Source organism: Carcharhinus amblyrhynchos, chromosome 29, assembly GCF_965287045.1.
Source record: "Carcharhinus amblyrhynchos chromosome 29, sCarAmb.v2.hapA, whole genome shotgun sequence".
Lineage (NCBI taxonomy): Eukaryota > Metazoa > Chordata > Chondrichthyes > Carcharhiniformes > Carcharhinidae > Carcharhinus > Carcharhinus amblyrhynchos.
In genome coordinates this window covers 1210069-1228242 of record NC_137352.1, presented here as the reverse complement: position 1 = coordinate 1228242, position 18174 = coordinate 1210069, and the positions used below count along the sequence as shown (strand labels likewise).

General features: G+C 45.0%; 1 protein-coding gene across 2 annotated transcripts in view; it reads right to left on the bottom strand.

Moving 5' to 3' along the window:
• Positions 1 to 8300: 8300 nt before the first annotated feature.
• hoatz (HOATZ cilia and flagella associated protein) overlaps positions 8301 to 18174 on the bottom strand; it is a 63974-nt gene continuing 54100 nt past the window's right edge. For both annotated transcript variants that reach the window (XM_080214767.1, XM_080214768.1), the window contains one exon: positions 8301 to 8453. In XM_080214767.1, coding sequence (XP_080070893.1) covers positions 8384 to 8453 — 70 coding nt within the window. In that variant the 3' untranslated portion in view covers positions 8301 to 8383. The remainder of the gene's footprint in view (positions 8454 to 18174) is intronic.

The following is an 18174-nucleotide window of genomic DNA, read 5'->3' as shown; positions in this document are numbered from 1 at the left end:
TTCCCTCTTGGTTTTCAGCCTGTCTACCAAAGCCTGTTTGATTGGTACCCCATCCACCACCTTCAACATTCATTTCCTCCATCACTGATGCAATGTGGCTGCCATGTGCACCATCTACAAGATGCATTGTAGTAGCTCACTAAGGCTCCTTTGACAGCACCTTCCAAACCCATGACCTCTATTACCTGGGAGGACAAGATCAGCAGATACCTAGGAACATCACCTCTTGGAAGTTCTCCTCCAAGCCACTCACCATCCTGATTTGGAAATATATCATTGTTCCTTCAAGGTCACCGGGTGAAAATCCTGGAATATCCTCCCGAACAGCACTGTGAGGTGGATCAAGAAGGCAGCTCACCACCACCTTCTCAAGCGCAATTAGGAAAAGGCAATAAATACTGGCCTAGCCAGCGATAGCCACATCTCATGAATAAGAAAATATATTCTCTATTATTTTCACACATTGCTTAACCTTACTTTCAAATACTGTAAATGAGTCCAGTGGGTAATTCACATTTGTGTTTTATTTACTTGTGTACATGTTTGTTTCATAAAAGTGGATTTTCAATGTTCCCACAGGGACTGCTATATATAAATCTAATAGAAATGTTGTACTTTATTGATGGAATGAGTGTCATATTTAATTCTCATGATGATGCAACTGGACTTTAATCTACTTGTCCAGGCTTCAGTTTGTAATGTTGTCCCCAGAGAACAGGAATAAAACCTCACTAGTATCCCTGATGTTTACTGATCCTCTCTGAATTCTGCTGTGGGTTTGCAGTCCGACTACTCTGGCGCCACAGCAGATGGATGCAATTCAACATGCGGTGTGTAAGTGCTCCCACAGGACTACATCTGATGGTTACTGTGATTTCTGTTTGAAAGTTTGTTCCTTACATTGCTCACAACTATTTTCTTGTTTAACAATTGCTTTCTTCCTGTTTTCCAAATGATCTGGCTTTGAAAGGTGTCCCAGCCTTGCGCATCTAGCTTGGCCTAATAATCATTCTCAGTCATAACCTTGAGCATTGTGAACTCACATTGTTAATGTCTGTAGCTAACTTTGCATAAACCCTTACTCCTCAGGAGAACATTATACAGAGGCAATTAATAATCATTTCAGATGATATAAAGGACAACCCATGATGTTTAATCAGCGTTAACTGCCACAGTGCAAACCATCTTGATATGAAGTTTCAGTAAGAAGTCTCACAATATCAGGTTGAAGTCAACATTTAGTATCAAAAGCTTTCGGAGTATCTCACCGAGTGTTGTGAGACTTCTTACTATGCATCATCGATGAGAACCTCAACACCATTAGTCATTTTGAGGCAGATTGCAGTGTGTCTGAAGATGACTGATCAGGTCAATTCGGGCACGGAATGTCCAGGCACACATTGGACAGACTTGTGTAGACACTGTAGTTGTTGCGCTGGTGGCTCTGGACTTCTGCAGCTCGTGCTTAAGTTGTGATTCAGCAATACACCTTGCTTTGTGAGCTTGACAGCCTTTGTGGATGAGGCAGCGCCAGGTAGGGCGGTTTTGTTCCAGCATTTCCCAGGTGGTCGTGTCAATGTCAAGCGATTTCAGGGAGGCTTTGAGTGTGTCTTTGAAATGTTTTTTCTGCCCTCCATGTGAGCGTCTTCCAGCAGAGAGTTCCCCAAAAAGGAGCTGCTTGGGTATGCACTCGTCTGACATACAGATGACATGACCTGCCCACCAGGTCTGTGCTCTCATCAGTGGCGTGTGGACTGTTGGTAGACTTGCTCTAGAGAGAACTTCAGTGTCTGGTACTTTGTCTTGCCAACGGATGCGTAATATTCTGCGAAGACAAGTCATGTGGAAATGATTGAGCTGTCTTGCATGCCTTCGATACACAGTCCACGTTTCACAAGCATACAGGAGGGTAGTGAGTACCACGGCACTGCAGACCTTCAGTTTTGTTGCTGGGCTGATTCCTCGATGTTCCCATACAGTGGAGCACAGTCTACTGAAAGCAGAATTTGTTTTTGCTATTCTGCAGTTAACTTCTGTATCAATAGTCACTGCTTGGGAGAGGGTGCTGCCAAGATAAGTGAACTGGTCCACTGCCTGTAGTTTCTGCCCTTTGATTGTGATTATGGGTTCTGTGTCCGGTGCATGAAGAGCAGGCTGGTGCATGACATCAGTCTCTTTAATGTTGATGGTGAGTACAAAGTTGTCACAAGCCGTGGAAAATTTGTCCATACTGACTTGCATCTCTGGCTCTGAGCCAGCGTACAGGGTGCAGTCATCGGCAAAGAGGAAATCTCTCAGAACAGTCTCTTTCATTTTGGTAATAGCTTGAAGTCTCCTCAGGTTGAAAAGCTTCCCATCCACTCTGTACTTGAGGCTGATTCCAGCAACACTGTCCTGGAAGGCATCATTCAGCATGACAGTAAACATCATGCTGAACAGTGTGGGTGCGAGCACACAGCCCTATTTGATGCCATTGGTGACTGGGAATGCCTCAGAAGATTCTCCGCCATCCAGTACTCTGGCCATCATGATATCACGGAACTGGTGTACCATCTGAATGAATTTGGGGAGGCAGCCGAACTTTGACATGATCCTCCACAGGCCTTGTCGGCTTACAGTGTCAAAGCTTTTGTGAGATCAACAAAGGTTGTATAGAGCTCGCGATTCTGCTCCAGACACTTCTCCTGAAGAGGAGGCGCAGCAAAAATCATGTCAGTAGTCTTTGTGGAAGTCACACTGTGACTCTGGAAGCAGGCCCAGCTCCAGATGAGTGACCAGATGATTTAGCAGGACTCTTGTGAGGGTTTTTCCTGTGATGGAGAGCAGCAAGATTCCTCAGTGGTTGTCGCATACTTGCCGATTGCCCTTCCTCTTGAAGAGGCGTACGATAGAAGCATCCTGAGGAATGGGTCTTTGCTTCCAAAAGGACTGGAACAACTTGGTGAGCTTCACAATAAGTGCAGGACCACCAGCTTTATTGATCTCTGTGGGTATGGCATCTGCCCCTGGGGCTTTGCCACTGGATGGCTGGCTGACAGCTTTCGTGACTTTGGTTATTACCGGTGGGTCATCCATGGCGCTGTTGATATCAACCTGGGGAATCCTGTCTATTGCCTCATCGTTAGTAGATGACAGTCAGTTCAGGACGGCTTCAAAGTGTTCAGCTGATCTCTGCAGGAACTGAGCCTTCTCTGTAATGAGAGTTGTACCATCTGTACTCAGGAGGCGGGGTGGGGGGACTCCTGAGAGATTGAGGTCCATAGAGAGTGTTGAGGGCTTCATAGAACCGTTTCAAGTCGTTTCTGTCAGCGTATCCCAGTATTTCTTCTGCCTTGGTGCTCAGCCAGGCATCCTGCATTTTACGCAGTTTATTCTGGACTGTCCTGCGAGCACTGGTAAAAGCATTTTTCTTGGCAGCTGAAGATGAGTCATTCTGACAGGCCCGATGAAGACAGTGCTTTTCAACAAGTAGAGCCTGTATCTCCTCATCATTCTCATCAAACCAATCATACTGGTTGCAGGTGGAGGGCCCGAGCGTCTTCAGCGCAGGTGTATGGATGGCAGCCCTGAGCGTTCCCAGTCATCCTCAGCGCTGCCTGCGAAGTGTAGGTCAGCAAATCCACAGGAGGATAAAATCAAAGTGAAAGAAATGGTATAACTGTAGAGAGAGAGAGAGAGAGAGAGACAGCTAACATCAGAAATGCAGCAAGTGCAGCCATTGTCTGCCTTCATTGACCCAGAAGAATTTTTCACACACACGGCCACCTGAACCTGTGTGTGGTAATTATTTCCTGGATTTAGCTCATTAGATTTACTTAATATTGGATTTTTGGGGGAAAAAGATTGTCTCAGAGTTCAAGTGAATACAAGTAGTTTTGGGGACCAAGGATAATTCCATGTAAAATGATGTGTGTATCGCCATCAGTATCATTAGGTGCTGTAAAGCATTATAGTCCTCTTTTGTTTCTAATAAATGTACTTTATGAATTGTTTGCATAACAACTGGACTATTTCCTCACTGGGTTGTATATTGTTCCTTACGTACTTTTAAAATTCATTTTATGGGACATGAGCATTGCTGGCAACATTTATTGTCCATCCCTAGTTGCCCTTCAGAAGATAGTGGTGAGCTATCTTCTTGAACCACTGCAGTACCTGAGGTGTAAGCACACCCATAGTGCTGTTAGGGAAGGAGTTCCAGTATTTTGACCCAAGTATATAAAATAAAAACCACATACACCACACTATGAACTAATGTTCCAAATATCTTTCTGGGTTTTGGGATATCCTTGTATTTAACATCAGTGTCGTTCATAACACCGTGTACTAACCTTTTGTAATTCATGCACTAAGGCACCCAGATCTCTCTGCACCTCAAAGCTCTGCAAACTCTCAACATTTAGCAAATTAAGCCTCTTTTTATGCTTCCTGCCAAAATGGACAATTTCACATTTGTCCACATTATATGTCACTTGTCATATTTTTGCCCATTCACTCAATCTATCCATATCCTTTTGTAGCCTCATGTCCTTCTACTTTCCTGCCTATCTTTGTGTTGTCAGCAAATTTAGTAACCATATCGTCAGTCCCTTCATCCAAATCATTGATATAAATTGTAAATAGTTGAAGTCGTAGCACTGATCCCTGTGGCACACCACTCGTCACATCCTGGCAACTAGGAAAAGACCTATTTATGCTAATTCTGTTTCCTATTTGCTAGCCAATCTTAAATCCATGCCAATGTGTTATCCCCTACACTGTGAGCTGTTTTCTTTTGCAATAACCTTGGATGTGGCACCTTATCAAATGCCTTCTGGAAATCTAAACACAGTACATCCACCAGTTCTCCTTTATCCACAGCACATGTGACTCCTTCAAAAAACCTGAAAAGGCACTGTGCAGATGGCACTTCTCCGGTGCTTTGAGGTGGCTGCTGTAGCTTGGCCAAGTCTCCAAAGCAAATAACAGCACAGGAATGACTGCTGCCCAGTGAACCATTACCTTAGTCAGTGAGATCCTGATCCTCAAATACTCAATTCCTTGGTTGGCCATAGATTGAGTTAACACATTGGAGGTGATGATGAATTTTGTTGCTTTTATCAGTCTTTTGTTGTTGTGAGGCTCCCAAGATACAGAAAGTAGTTCAGTCACATCTGCATGCAGCCTCCCCAGGGAGCTCATCCATCTGTTGCCCTATCTCCCTGGGAAACCCTTACTTCTGTGGATTAAATTCTCTGGATTTAACAGCGGTTACTTCTCACCTGAAGTTCCAGTTAACTGTTAGATTAAAGAGCTTCAGTCAGATGATTCAAAGACCATTTCTCGGTCCATCTTTTAAGCTCTGCTGAAGATCTGGAAAACCTAGCAGTGGATTTTCTCTCAAATTTGACTTCAGTTTCCGGGACTTCACTGGAAGTCTAGAGCCCCTCCTTTGCAAGGGGGAGGGAGTATGTAAGAAAGGTAGACCTGCTACAACTGCACAGGATGTTGGTGAAACTGCACCTAGATTGCTGCAGTTTTGGTCACCTTACATATTTTTCAGTTCTCTGTCCAAGGGCAGTCTGAGCCACAGCACTGTGATCTCTACCACATGAAACAGCTCCAAAATCCACCCCAGCTGGAATTGGGATCAACCATGTGCTGTTGGCACTGATCTAATTCATACTGACACCCAGCCAACTGAGCTAGCCAGCACCCCAGGGAGACCAAATTGCTCTTGAAACACGTATGTTGTAGTCTGGAGCCATGATTAGTTATGATGGATGCCCTCCTTACATATATACTTGCACTGGCAGCAGTTCAGAGAAGATTCACTAGATAAAGGAATTGTCTTAAGAGGCAAAGTTGGTCTCATAGCCAGGGCTCTGGTTTAACATCTTATAAGAACAGCTCCATCAACAATACAATATGCCAGCTGTACCTCTGTGGGTTCTACTCTTGCTCTGAGTCAGAAGTTTATGGGTTCAGTTCTCACTTCAGGGCTTGAGCATAACTTCCAGTTTAATATTCCAGTGTAGTTCTGAGGAAATCCTGCATCAATCAATGCTATTTTTCAGATGAGATATTAAACCAAGGCCCCTCTGCCTACTCTGATGATGTAAAAAAATTCCAAGGCACAATTTCGAAGAAGAGCAGAGGTGTTACCTCACTGTCCCGGGCAATCAACTTCACTAAAACAGATTAACTGGTTATGATCACATTGCTGTGTGTGGCATCTTGCTGAGTGAAATTGGCTGCCATGTTTCCACCATGAGAGTTTAAAAATTTGAGGATAATTCTGATAAAGAGATCTGGGATAAAAACCTGTTGACTTGTCATAAAATCATAGCCAAAACACAGCAATTTATGTCCTTTAGGGAAGAAAGTATGTTGTTGTTAATCTGTCTGATGACATTTAACTCCAGTTCTGCAGGAACAGGATGAGTCTAAACCAGTGAGCCATTCAGTTCCAACACAGTCTGCAGTACACAGAACGCTACAGCACAAACAGGGCCTTCAGCCCACAAGTTGTGCCAATCATATCCATACCTACCAGGTCACAGAACTATCTGTAACTCCCAATCTCATTAAATCCCATATACTCACGCAGAAGTCTTTTAAAAGACCCCAGCGAGTTCGCCTCTACCACCACCGACGGCAGCCGATTCCACTCACTCACCACCCTCTGAGTGAAAAACTTACCCCTAACATCTCCTCTGTACTTGCTTCCCAGCACCCTAAACTTGTGTCCTCTCGTAGCAACCATTTCAGCCCTGGGAAATAGCCTCCAAGAATCCACCCTATCTATTCCTCTCAACATTTTATAAATCTCTATCAGGTCGCCTCTCAACCTTCGTCTCTCCAGGGAGAAGACCTAGCTCCCTCAACCTATCTTCATAAGGCATGCCTCCCAATCCAGGCAACATCCTTGTAAATCTCCTCTGCACCCTCTCAATAGCTTCCACATCCTTCCTGTAGTGAGGCGACCAGAACTGTGCACAGTACTCCAAGTGGGGTCTGACAAGGGTCTTATAAAGTTGCAGCATTATCTCCTGACTCCTAAACTCAATCCCTCGATTAATGAAGGCCAGTACACCATATGCCTTCTTGACCACATCCTCCACCTGCGAGGCCGATTTAAGAGTCCGATGGACCTGGACCCCAAGATCCTTCTACTCCTCAACACTCCTAAGAGTCCTACCCTTGATATTGTACTCCTAGTTGCAGTAGTTGGAGAACGCTCACCACCCTTTTAGAGAAACTAGGGGTTGGAGATAAACCTGTTCTAGTCCACGCCCTGAGAATAAATGTTAAAAATGAAGAATGTAGTTTGTTTTCTAACTGCGCATCAGTTTATTTCATGACAGGCAGCTTTCCCAGTCGAGATGGTTCTCTCAGTTTTGACACATATTCAGAAATGGTGAATATTTACAATCTGCTTTTGTGCGGCTAATTTTCACGACACCACCTGTGCTTTGGAACTAATGATGTGGAGATGCCGGTGTTGGACTGGGGTAAACACTGTAAGAAGTCTCACAACACCAGGTTAAAGTCCAACACATTTATTTGGTAGTAAACACCACTAGCTTTCGGAGCACTGCTCCTTCTTCAGGTGAGTGGGCACTCAGCCAGAGTTGCGGGACAGTAATGAGAAATACAAAGCCAGACCCAATGTATGTGAGTATATTATAATATCCTGCTATAGTCCTGCTGAGAGTAACAAGGGTTAAATCAGGATCTTCTGGTTTGGGTCAGTTATCATTGCCTCAATCTGACCATCCTTCCTTTAAAGTGACCTGCAGGTAAAACTCATTCTTTACCAAATGTGTGAGTTTACACATTCTCAAAGCAGATGCTGCACTGTGGATCAGTAAGTTTGATATGTGTCTGTATCCTGTCCACGTGAAATATCAAGCTGTAAGTGAGGTCACGCCTGAAGGGAAGTATTGTGAATGCGACTTTTTTCAAAGTTTTTAACATCTCGCCTCTGGTTAAAAAAACACTGACCCATTGACAAGGGTCCTGCTCTTTCCCACGGACTCCTTGCAGAAAGTGAGCATGCGAGGTGTGGAAACTGATGGCAGCAGGATTGGCCTTGATTGTGATTCTTCCCAAGGTCAAATTGTCTGCAACGTTTACCACTCCGGTTTATACAGGTGGAATCACAGCTTGTCTGAGAAAAAAAATGATGCCTTGTCTCTTGAAATAATAAACTTTGGTAAATCACAGCAGCTGCCCAGACACCTGCCTTGTGCCAGTTGGTTGATGTATAGCAGAAATGTGAAATTAGAACTTTACAAGACAGACAAATAAGCAATTAAATCAGTAAAGCTGAAGGAAAATTCAGTATTTATTGAGTTCATCCTCTCCTGGACGTTTCTTTATTGGAGAATTTGTTAAACATTCAGTCCAACTGCTTCAAGACCCGATAGGTCTCCTCAGCCTCGCTGCTGACCTCTGGGTGAGCCGGTTTTCTAGAAGGAATCGGATTGGATAGGTTATGCAGGGAATTGCCTCCGAATGCCCATGGACACAGAGACATCAGACTGTTATAATCACAAATCTTACAGCCTTCCCCTGGCAAAGGAGAACTAAACCCCAAGCAAAGGCTGCTGATCTAAAATCATTCTGCCATGTGAATTCAATCACCATACGAGTATTATTGATTGAAGGCTGCAGCCCCACAGAATGCCAATGGGCTTCACATTTGAAGTTTATTTATTAGTCAAAAGTAAGGTTTACATTAACACTGCAGTGAAGTTACTGTGAAATTCCCCTAATCACCACACTCCAGTACCTTCGGGTCAATGCACCCAACCAGCACATCTTTCAAACTGTGGGAGGAAACAGGAGCACCCGGAGAAAACCCATGCAGACACGGGAGAATGTGCAGACTCCAGACAGTGACCCAAGCCGGGTATCGAACTTGGATCCCTGGTGCGGTGAGGCAGCAATGCTAACCAATGTGCCACTATGCCAACCATAGAATCATATAACCTAAAGCACAGAGACAGGCCCTTTGGCCCAAACTGGTCCATGCCGACTGAAATACCCGTCTATACTAACCCCATTTACCTGCATCTGGCCCATATCCCTCTAAACCTTTCCTACCCATGTATCTGTCCAAGTGCCTTTTAAATGTTGTCAATGTCCCTGCCTCAACAACTTCCTCCGGCAGCTCATTCCACACACGTACTATCCTTTGTATAAAAAAGTTGCTCCTCAGGTTCCCATTAATTTTTTCCCCTGTTAACTTAAACCTATGCCACCTAGTTCTCGATTCCCCAACCCTGGAAAAAGACTGAGTGCATTCACCCTATCCATGCTTCTCATGATTTTACACACCTCTATAAGATCACCCCTCAGTCTCCTACGCTCCAAAGAAAAAAGTCTTAGCCTGTCCAATCTCTCCCTATAACTCAGTCCCCTGAGTCCTGACAACATCCTTGTAAATCTCTTCTGGACTCTCTCCAGTTTATTAACATCTTTCCTATAGCAAGGCGACCAAAACTGAACTCCAGTTGCAACCTCACCAACATCCAATACAACTGCAACATAATTTCCCAACTCTGGACTCAATACCCTGACTGATGAAGGCCAGCATGCCAAAAGCCTTCACTGCCCTATCTACCTGTCATTCCACCTTTCAAGAACCATACACCTGAACTCCAAGGTCCTTCTGTTCCACGATACTCCCTAAGTTCCTACCATTCACCGAGAAAGTCTTACCTTGATTTGACTTTCCAAAATGCAACAACCCACACTGATCTGTATTGAAAACCATTTGCCATTTCTCAGCCCACTTCACCAGCTAATCAAGATCCTGCTGCAATTTTTGATAATCTTCCTCACTGTCTACAATACCATCTATTTTACAGTCACCTGCAAACTTACTGATCATGCCTTGTACATTCTCATCCAAATCGTTGATATAGATAACAAACAGCAATGGGCCCAGCTCTGACTCTTGAGGCACACCACTAGTCACAGGTCTCCAGTCCGATAAGGATCCTTCCACCATTACCCTCTGCTTTCTGCCATCAAGCCAATTGCATATCCAAATTGCCAGCTCTCCCTGAATCCCATGTGATCTAACCTTCCAACCTACCATGTGGAACTTTATCAAAGGCCTTATTGAAGTCCATATAGACTATGTCTACCACACTGCCCTTGTGTAATGAGGCAGGAAGAATTAGGGATCTTGTTGTGAGGGATCTTCTTGGGACGAATGATCATTGTATGGTTGAGTTTTTGATGCAGATGGAGGATGAGAAAGTAGGGTCCCGGACCTGTGTCCTCTGTTTGAACAGAGGGGAGTATGATAGGATGAAAGAGGAATTGGCAAATGTAGATTGGGGGCGCAGATTGGTCGGTAGGACTGCTGAGGAACAGTGGAGGATCTTTAAGGACATCTTTTTCGGTGCTCAGCAGAAATATATTCCGATGGTAAAAAAGGAATGTAGGAGAAGGGATAATCAGCTGTGGTTATTGAAGGAAATAAAGGAGAGTATTAAATTAAAAGCTGATACTTTTAGAGTGGCTAAAAGTAGTGGGCGAGTAGAAGATTGGGAGAGGTTTAAAAATCAACAAAGATTGACTAAGAAGTTGATAAAGAAAGGAAGGATTGACTATGAAGCAAAACTAGCACTAAATATAAAAAAGGAGAGTAAGAGTTTTTACAAATATATAAAGAGGAGTAGGCTGGCTAGAGTGAATGTTGGTCCCTTAGAGGATGAGAGGGGGGATTTAGTGGTGGGAGATGAGGAAATGGCTGAGGCCTTAAATAAGTTTTTTGCCTCGGTCTTCACGGAGGAGGATGTGAATAGTTTGCCGGATATTAAAGATAGAAGGATGGTAGGAGTTGAGGGCCTGAATGTGATTACTGTCACTAGAGAGGTAGTGCTTGATCGACTAGCGGGACTGATGGTGGACAAGTCCCCAGGACCGGATGGAATGCATCCTAGGGCTCTGAAGGAAATGGCAGAGGTGATAGTGGATGCCTTAGTGATTATTTAGCAAACTTCGCTGGATTCCGGGGAAGTGCCGGAAGATTGGAAAATGGCTAATGTTACGCCGCTGTTTAAAAAAGGTAGAAGACAAAAGGCAGGGAATTATAGGCCGGTTAGTTTAACGTCTGTTGTTGGAAAAATGCTTGAATCCGTCATCAAAGAAGAAATAGCGAGGCACCTAGAGAAGAATTGTTTGATAGAGCAGACGCAGCACGGATTCATTAAGGGGAAGTTGTGTTTGACGAATTTATTGGAATTCTATGAGGATGTGACTAGTGCGGTAGACAGAGGGGAACCGGTGGATGTAGTGTTTCTCGATTTTCAAAAGACGTTTGATAAGGTGCCGCACAAAAGGTTGCTTCAGAAGGTTAGGGGGCATGGAGTTGGGGGTAAGGTGTTAGCGTGGTTAGAGTATTGGCTGTCTAATAGGAGCCAGAGAGTTGGTATCAATGGGTGCTATTCTGATTGGCGGTTGGTAACTAGTGGAGTGCCGCAGGGATCGGTGCTGGGGCCTCAGCTATTTACCATTTATATAGATGATCTGGAGGAGGGGGCTGAGTGTAGGGTGACGAAATTTGCTGATGACACAAAGATGAGTGGAAAAGCAAATCGTGCGGAGGGTGTGGAAAGTCTGCAGAGGGATCGGGATAGGCTGAGCGAGTGGGTGAGGACCTGGCAGATGGAGTACAATGTTAGCAAGTGTGAGGTTATCCACTTTGGCAGGAATGATAGTAGGAGGGATTACTATTTAAAGGGCGAAAAGCTGCAGCATTCTACGGTGCAGAGGGACCTGGGGGTCCTTATGCACGAGTTGCAAAAACCCAGTCTGCAGGTGCAGCAGGTGATCAAGAAGGCGAATGGAATGCTGGCCTTTATAGCGAGGGGGATAGAATATAAAAGCAGGAAGGTCTTGCTACAACTGTACAGGGCACTGGTGAGGCCGCAACTGGAGTACTGTGTGCAGTTTTGGTCGCTGCATTTGCGCAAGAATATTTTGGCCTTGGAGGGAGTGCAGAGGAGGTTCACTAGGCTGATACCAGACATGAGGGGGTTTGACTATGAAGAGAGACTAAATAGACTGGGTACTCGTTGGAGTTTAGAAGGATGAGGGGGGATCTTATAGAGACGTATAAGATAATGAAAGGGATGGATAGGGTAGAGGTAGAGAGATTCTTCCCGCTCAGAAAGGATAGCAGGACTAGAGGGCACAGCCTCAAGATAAGGGGGGGCAGTTTAGAACAGAGTTGAGGAGGAACTTCTTCACTCAAAGGGATTCTCTGCCCGTTAAAGTGGTGGAGGCTACCTCGCTAAATATATTTAAGACATGGGTAGATAGGTTTTTGGCAGACAAGGGAATTAAGAGTTATGGGGAGAAAACGGGAAAGTGGAACTGAGCCACTTCAGATCAGCCATGATCTTACTGAATGGTGGGGCAGGCTCGGAGGGCTGGATGGCATACTCCTGCTCCTATCTCTTATGTTCTTATTATCAACCTTCCTGGTCCCTTCATCAAAGAACTCTAACAAATTTTTAAGGCATAATCTCCCATACACAAAGCTGCTTCTAATCAAACCCTGTCTTTCCAAATGCCTGCATATCTTATCCTCAGAATCCTCTCTACTAACTTACCCACTATAGATGTTAGGTTTACTGGTCTATAGTTCCCAAGTTTTTCTTTGAAGCCATAGGAGGCCATTCAGCCCACTGTGTCTTCATCAACTCTCTGAATTAGCAACTCCCTTAGCCACAATCTCCCATCTTCACCCCTTAGCACTGCACGTTCTTCCTTTCCAGATAACAGTCGAATCCCATTTTGAATGCTTTGATTAAACCTGCCTCCAGTACATATTCAGTCAGTGCATTCCAGATCCCAATCACTCAGTGAGAAGAAATCTTTAGACTTTTTTTTGCTTCTTTTGTCAATTATTTGAAATCTATGCCCTCTTGTTCTTGATTTTTACATGAGCAGAAACAGTTTCTCCCTGTCTGCTCTATCCAGTCCCCTCATGATTTTGAACATCTCTATCAAATCTCCTCTTGGTCTTCTCCAAGGAAAATGCTCCCACCTCTCCAGTCTATCTCCATAACTGAAGTTGCTTATCCTAGGAAACACTTTGTGATTTTTTTCTGCACTCTCTCCAATGCCTTCACATTCTTTTAGTGTGTTGCCCAGAGCCGGAAATAATATTCCAGCTGAGGCCAAGGTAATTCTTATACAAGTTCAATGTAATCTCCTTGCTCTTGTATTCTATGACCCTATTAATAAAGCCTAGAATATTTCATTAACCGTGCTCCCAAACTGTCCTGCCACTTTAATGATCTATGCACATATACATCCAGGTCCCTCTGCTCCTGCATCCCCCTTAGAATTTTTCTCCATGTTTTTCATACCAAAATGAACAACTTCATATTTCTCCGCATTGAACTTCACCTGCTGCCTGTCTGCCCATGCTCCCAACTTGTCCTTTGAAGTTCTGCAGTCTCCTCCTTCCAACTTGATATCAAACTTCAAAATTGTGCCCTGTGTACTAAGGGTCTGTGTTATTAATACACAACAGGAAAAGCAAGGGTCCCGACACTAATCCCAAAGAAATTCCACCAAAGCTTCCTCCAGCCTGAGAAACATCCTTTAACCATTATTCTCTGCTTCTTGTAGCCATGTTGCTCCTGTTCCTTTTATTGCAAGAGATATAACTTTTCACACAAGTCTCTTGTGTGGCTCTGTACTGAATGCCTTTTGGAAGTCTACGTACATCACATCAACAGCACAACCCTCATCAAATCTCTCTGTTAGCTCTTCCACAACTTCAGCAAGTTATTTTAAAATGATTTTTCCTTTAAACGCTTTCCTTAATTATCCTGCGCTTATCATAGAATCTACAGTGCAGAAAGAGGCCATTTGGCTCACTGAGTCTGCATCAACATCAATCCCACCCAGGCCCAATCCTCAAAACCCCACTTAGCCATCCTCCTTGTTCCCCTTACACTAAGGGGCAATTTAGCCTGGCCAATCAACCTAACTCACACATCTTTGGAGTGTGGGAGGAAACTGGAACACCAGGAAGAAACCCATGCAGACACAGGGAGAACATGCAAATTCCACACAAACAGTGACCTGGGAATCGGACCTGGGTCCCTGACGTTGTGAGCAGCAGTGCTAATCACTGTGCCACCGTGCCAACCTTGTCATAGAAACATAGACACTAGAAACAGGAGATGGCCATCTGGCCTTTCGAGCCTGCTCCACCATTCATTTTGGTCACGACTGATCAACAAATTTAACATCTTGATCCCCCCCTTTCCCTCCATATCCCTTGATCCCTGTGGCACCAAGAGGTTTATCTAATTTGTTCTTGAAATCACAGATTGTTTTAGCCTCAACTACATTCTGTGGGAGTGAATTCCACACATTCACTGCCCTCTGGATGAAGAAATTTCTCCACACCTCAGTTCTAAAATGTTTACCCCTTATCCTCAAGCTATGACTCCTAGTTCTGCACTCCCCCGCCATCGGGAACATTCTTTCTGATCTACTCTGTCTAATCCTGTTAGAATGTTATAAGTTTTTATGTGATCCCCTCTTATTCTAAACTCCAGTGAATATAATCCTAACCGATTTAGCCTCTCCTCTTATAACAGACCTGCTGTCCCAGGAATCAGCATGGTAAACCTTTGCTGTTCTCCCTCTATAGCAAGGACATCCTTCCTCAGACAAGGACACCAAAACACAATATTCCAGGTGTGGCCTCATCAAAGTCCTATACAATTGCAGCAAAACATCCCTATCTCTATACCCAAATCCTCTCGCTCTGAAGCCAACATACCATTTGCCTTCCTTACTGCCTGTTGTACCTGCACACTTACTATCAGCGACTGGTGCATGAGGACGCCAAGCTCTTGCTGGGAATCCATCTATAAGCCGACTGGCTTCTAGTCACTGAGCTTATCTTTACACCCTTTTTCAAATAAGGGTGTAATGTATGTCCTTCTCTCCAGTCCTTTTGTCCCACCCCAAAGTTTATGGAAGGCTGAAAAATTATGGCCAATCTTTCCGCAATTTCCACTTTCACTTTCCTCAATATCCTTGGATGCTCCTTACTCAGAGACAACTTATCCAATACCTCCTTATCAGTTTTAAACCCTTCTGAATGACCTCCTCTTTCACCGTGGCCTGGGCAGCATCTTCTTCCTTGGTAAAGACAGATGTAAAATATTCATTTAATATCTCCGCTATGCCCCTGCCTCCAGACATCAATTCCTTTTCCATCCCCTAATCGCCCGACTCCTCCTTTTACCTCTCCGTATTATTTATATGCCTGTAGAAGATTTGGAGATTCCCCTTTCTGTGGGCTGCCAATCTCTTATCACGCTCCCTCTTTGCTTCTCATTTTCACCTTCCCTCTGAGTTTTCTATCTTCAGCATGATAATCCATTGTATTTTCTGTCATAAACACACTTTTTCTTCTCTACCTTAATTTTTATCTTTTTTCCACCCAGGGAGCTCTGGGGTTGTTTGCCCTCCCTTTCTCTTTGAGGGAATTTTCCTCGCACTCTCTCTTCTTTAAAGGAAGCCCAGAGATCAGCAACTGTTTTTCCTGACAGCCTTTGATACCAATCCATTCTTACCCCATTGAACTGCCTTTCCCCCAGTTAATTATTCTTACTCTGGATCATTCATAGAACATAGAACACTACAGCGCAGAACAGGCCCTTCGGCCCACGATGTTGCGCCGACCAGCTTTTTAAAAAAAAACACGAACCCACTAATCTAAACCAATCCCATTTCGTCCATAAACCTATCCACAGATCTCTTAAACGCCCCCAAACTAGGCGCATTTACAACTGCAGCTGGCAGGGCATTCCAGTCCCTCACCACCCTCTGGGTAAAGAACCTACCCCTGACATCAGTCCTATAACTACCCCCCCTTAATTTAAAGTCGTGCCCCCTCGTGCTAGCTTTCTCCATCCGAGGAAAAAGGCTATCACTGTCCACCCTATCTAAACCTCTAATCATCTTCTATGTTTCAATAAGGTCCCCTCTTAGCCGCCTTCTTTCCAGCGAAAACAACCCCAAATCTCTCAGTCTCTCCTCATAGGATCTCCCCTCCATACCAGGCAACATCCTGGTAAACCTCCTCTGCACCCTCTCCAAAGCCTCTACATCCTTCCTGTAATGTGGGGACCAGAACTGCACACAATACTCCAAGTGCGGCCGCACCAGAGTTGTGTACAGTTGCATCATGACGCTGCGACTCCTAAATTCAATCCCCCTACCAATAAACGCCAAGACACCGTATGCCTTCTTAACAACCTTATCTACTTGATTCCCAACTTTCAGGGATCTATGTACACATACACCTAGATCCCTCTGCTCCTCCACACTATTCAAAGTCCTCCCGTTAGCCCTATACTCAACACATCTGCTATTCCTACCGAAATGAATTACCTCACACTTCTCCACATTAAACTCCATCCGCCACCTCGCGGCCCAGCTCTGCAACCTTTCTAAGTCACCCCGGGTGTTAGCGATGGAAAGGTGGTAGGAATGGAGGGTCTTAATGACATTACTGTTACTAGAGAGGTGGTGCTCGACAGACTGGAGGGGCTGATTGTGGACAAGTCCCCAGGACCGGATGGAATGCATCCGAGGGTTCTGAAAGAAATGACGGAGGTTATAGTGGATGCCTTGGTGGTTATTTTCCAGACGTCGCTGGATTCCGGGGAAGTGCCGGAAGATTGGAAAACGGCTAATGTTACGCCGTTGTTTAAGAAGGGTGCCAGGCAAAAGGCGGGGAATTATAGGCCGGTTAGTTTAACGTCTGTGGTAGGTAAAATGTTAGAATCCGTCATTAAGGAGGAAATTGCGAGGCATCTTGAAGGGAATTGCTTGATAGGGCGGACGCAACACGGTTTCATTAAAGGGAAGTCGTGTCTGACAAATTTACTGGAGTTCTATGAGGATGTGTCTAGGGCAGTGGATAGAGGAGAGCCGGTGGATGTGGTCTTTCTGGATTTTCAGAAGGCGTTTGACAAGGTACCTCACAAGAGGTTATTGCAGAAGGTCAGGGGACATGGAGTTGGGGGTAGGGTGTTAGCGTGGATAGAGGACTGGTTGTCAAATAGGAGGCAGAGAGTGGGGGTCAATGGGTGCTATTCGGATTGGCGGTTGGTGACTAGTGGGGTGCCCCAGGGGTCGGTGCTGGGGCCTCAGCTATTTACCATTTATATAGATGATCTGGAGGAGGGAACCGAGTGCAGGGTGTCGAAATTTGCTGATGACACCAAGATTGGGGGAAAGGCAAATTGTGCGGAGGGTGTGGAGAGTCTGCAGAAGGATCTAGATAGGCTGGGCGAATGGGCCAGGAAATGGCAAATGGAATTTAATGTTGGCAAGTGTGAGGTGGTCCACTTTGGTAGGAAGAATGGTAGGAAGGACTATTACTTACGTGGCGAAAAACTGCAGCAGGCGACGGTGCAGAGGGACCTCGGGGTCCTTGTGCATGAGTCGCAAAAACCCAGCTTGCAGGTGCAGCAGGTGGTCAGGAAGGCTAATGGGATGCTGGCCTTCATAGCGAGGGGGATTGAATATAAAAGTAGGGAGGTCTTGCTGCAGCTGTATAGGGCATTGGTGAGGCCGCAGCTGGAGTACTGTGTGCAGTTTTGGGCACCGCACCTGCGCAAGGATATTTTGGCCCTGGAGGGAGTGCAGAGGAGGTTTACTAGGCTGATACCGGAGTTGAGGGGATTGAGCTATGAGGAGAGGCTGAATAAACTAGGCTTGTACTCGTTAGAGTTTAGAAGAATGAGGGGAGATCTCATTGAGACGTATAAGATGATGAATGGGATGGATAGGATAGAGGTGGAGAGACTCTTCCCGCTCAAAAAAGACAGTAGGACTAGGGGGCACAGCCTCAAGATAAAGGGGAGGCGGTTTAGAACGGAGTTGAGGAGGAACTTCTTCACTCAAAGGGTGGTGAATCTCTGGAATTCTCTGCCCGTTGAAGTGGTGGAGGCTGCCTCGCTAAATATTTTTAAGAAGTGGGTTGATGGGTTCTTGATAAGAGAGGGGATTAAGGGTTATGGGGAGAGGGCGGGAAAGTGGAACTGAGCCACAACAGATCAGCCATGATCTTATTGAATGGCGGGGCAGGCTCGAAGGGCTAGATGGCCTACTCCTGCTCCTATT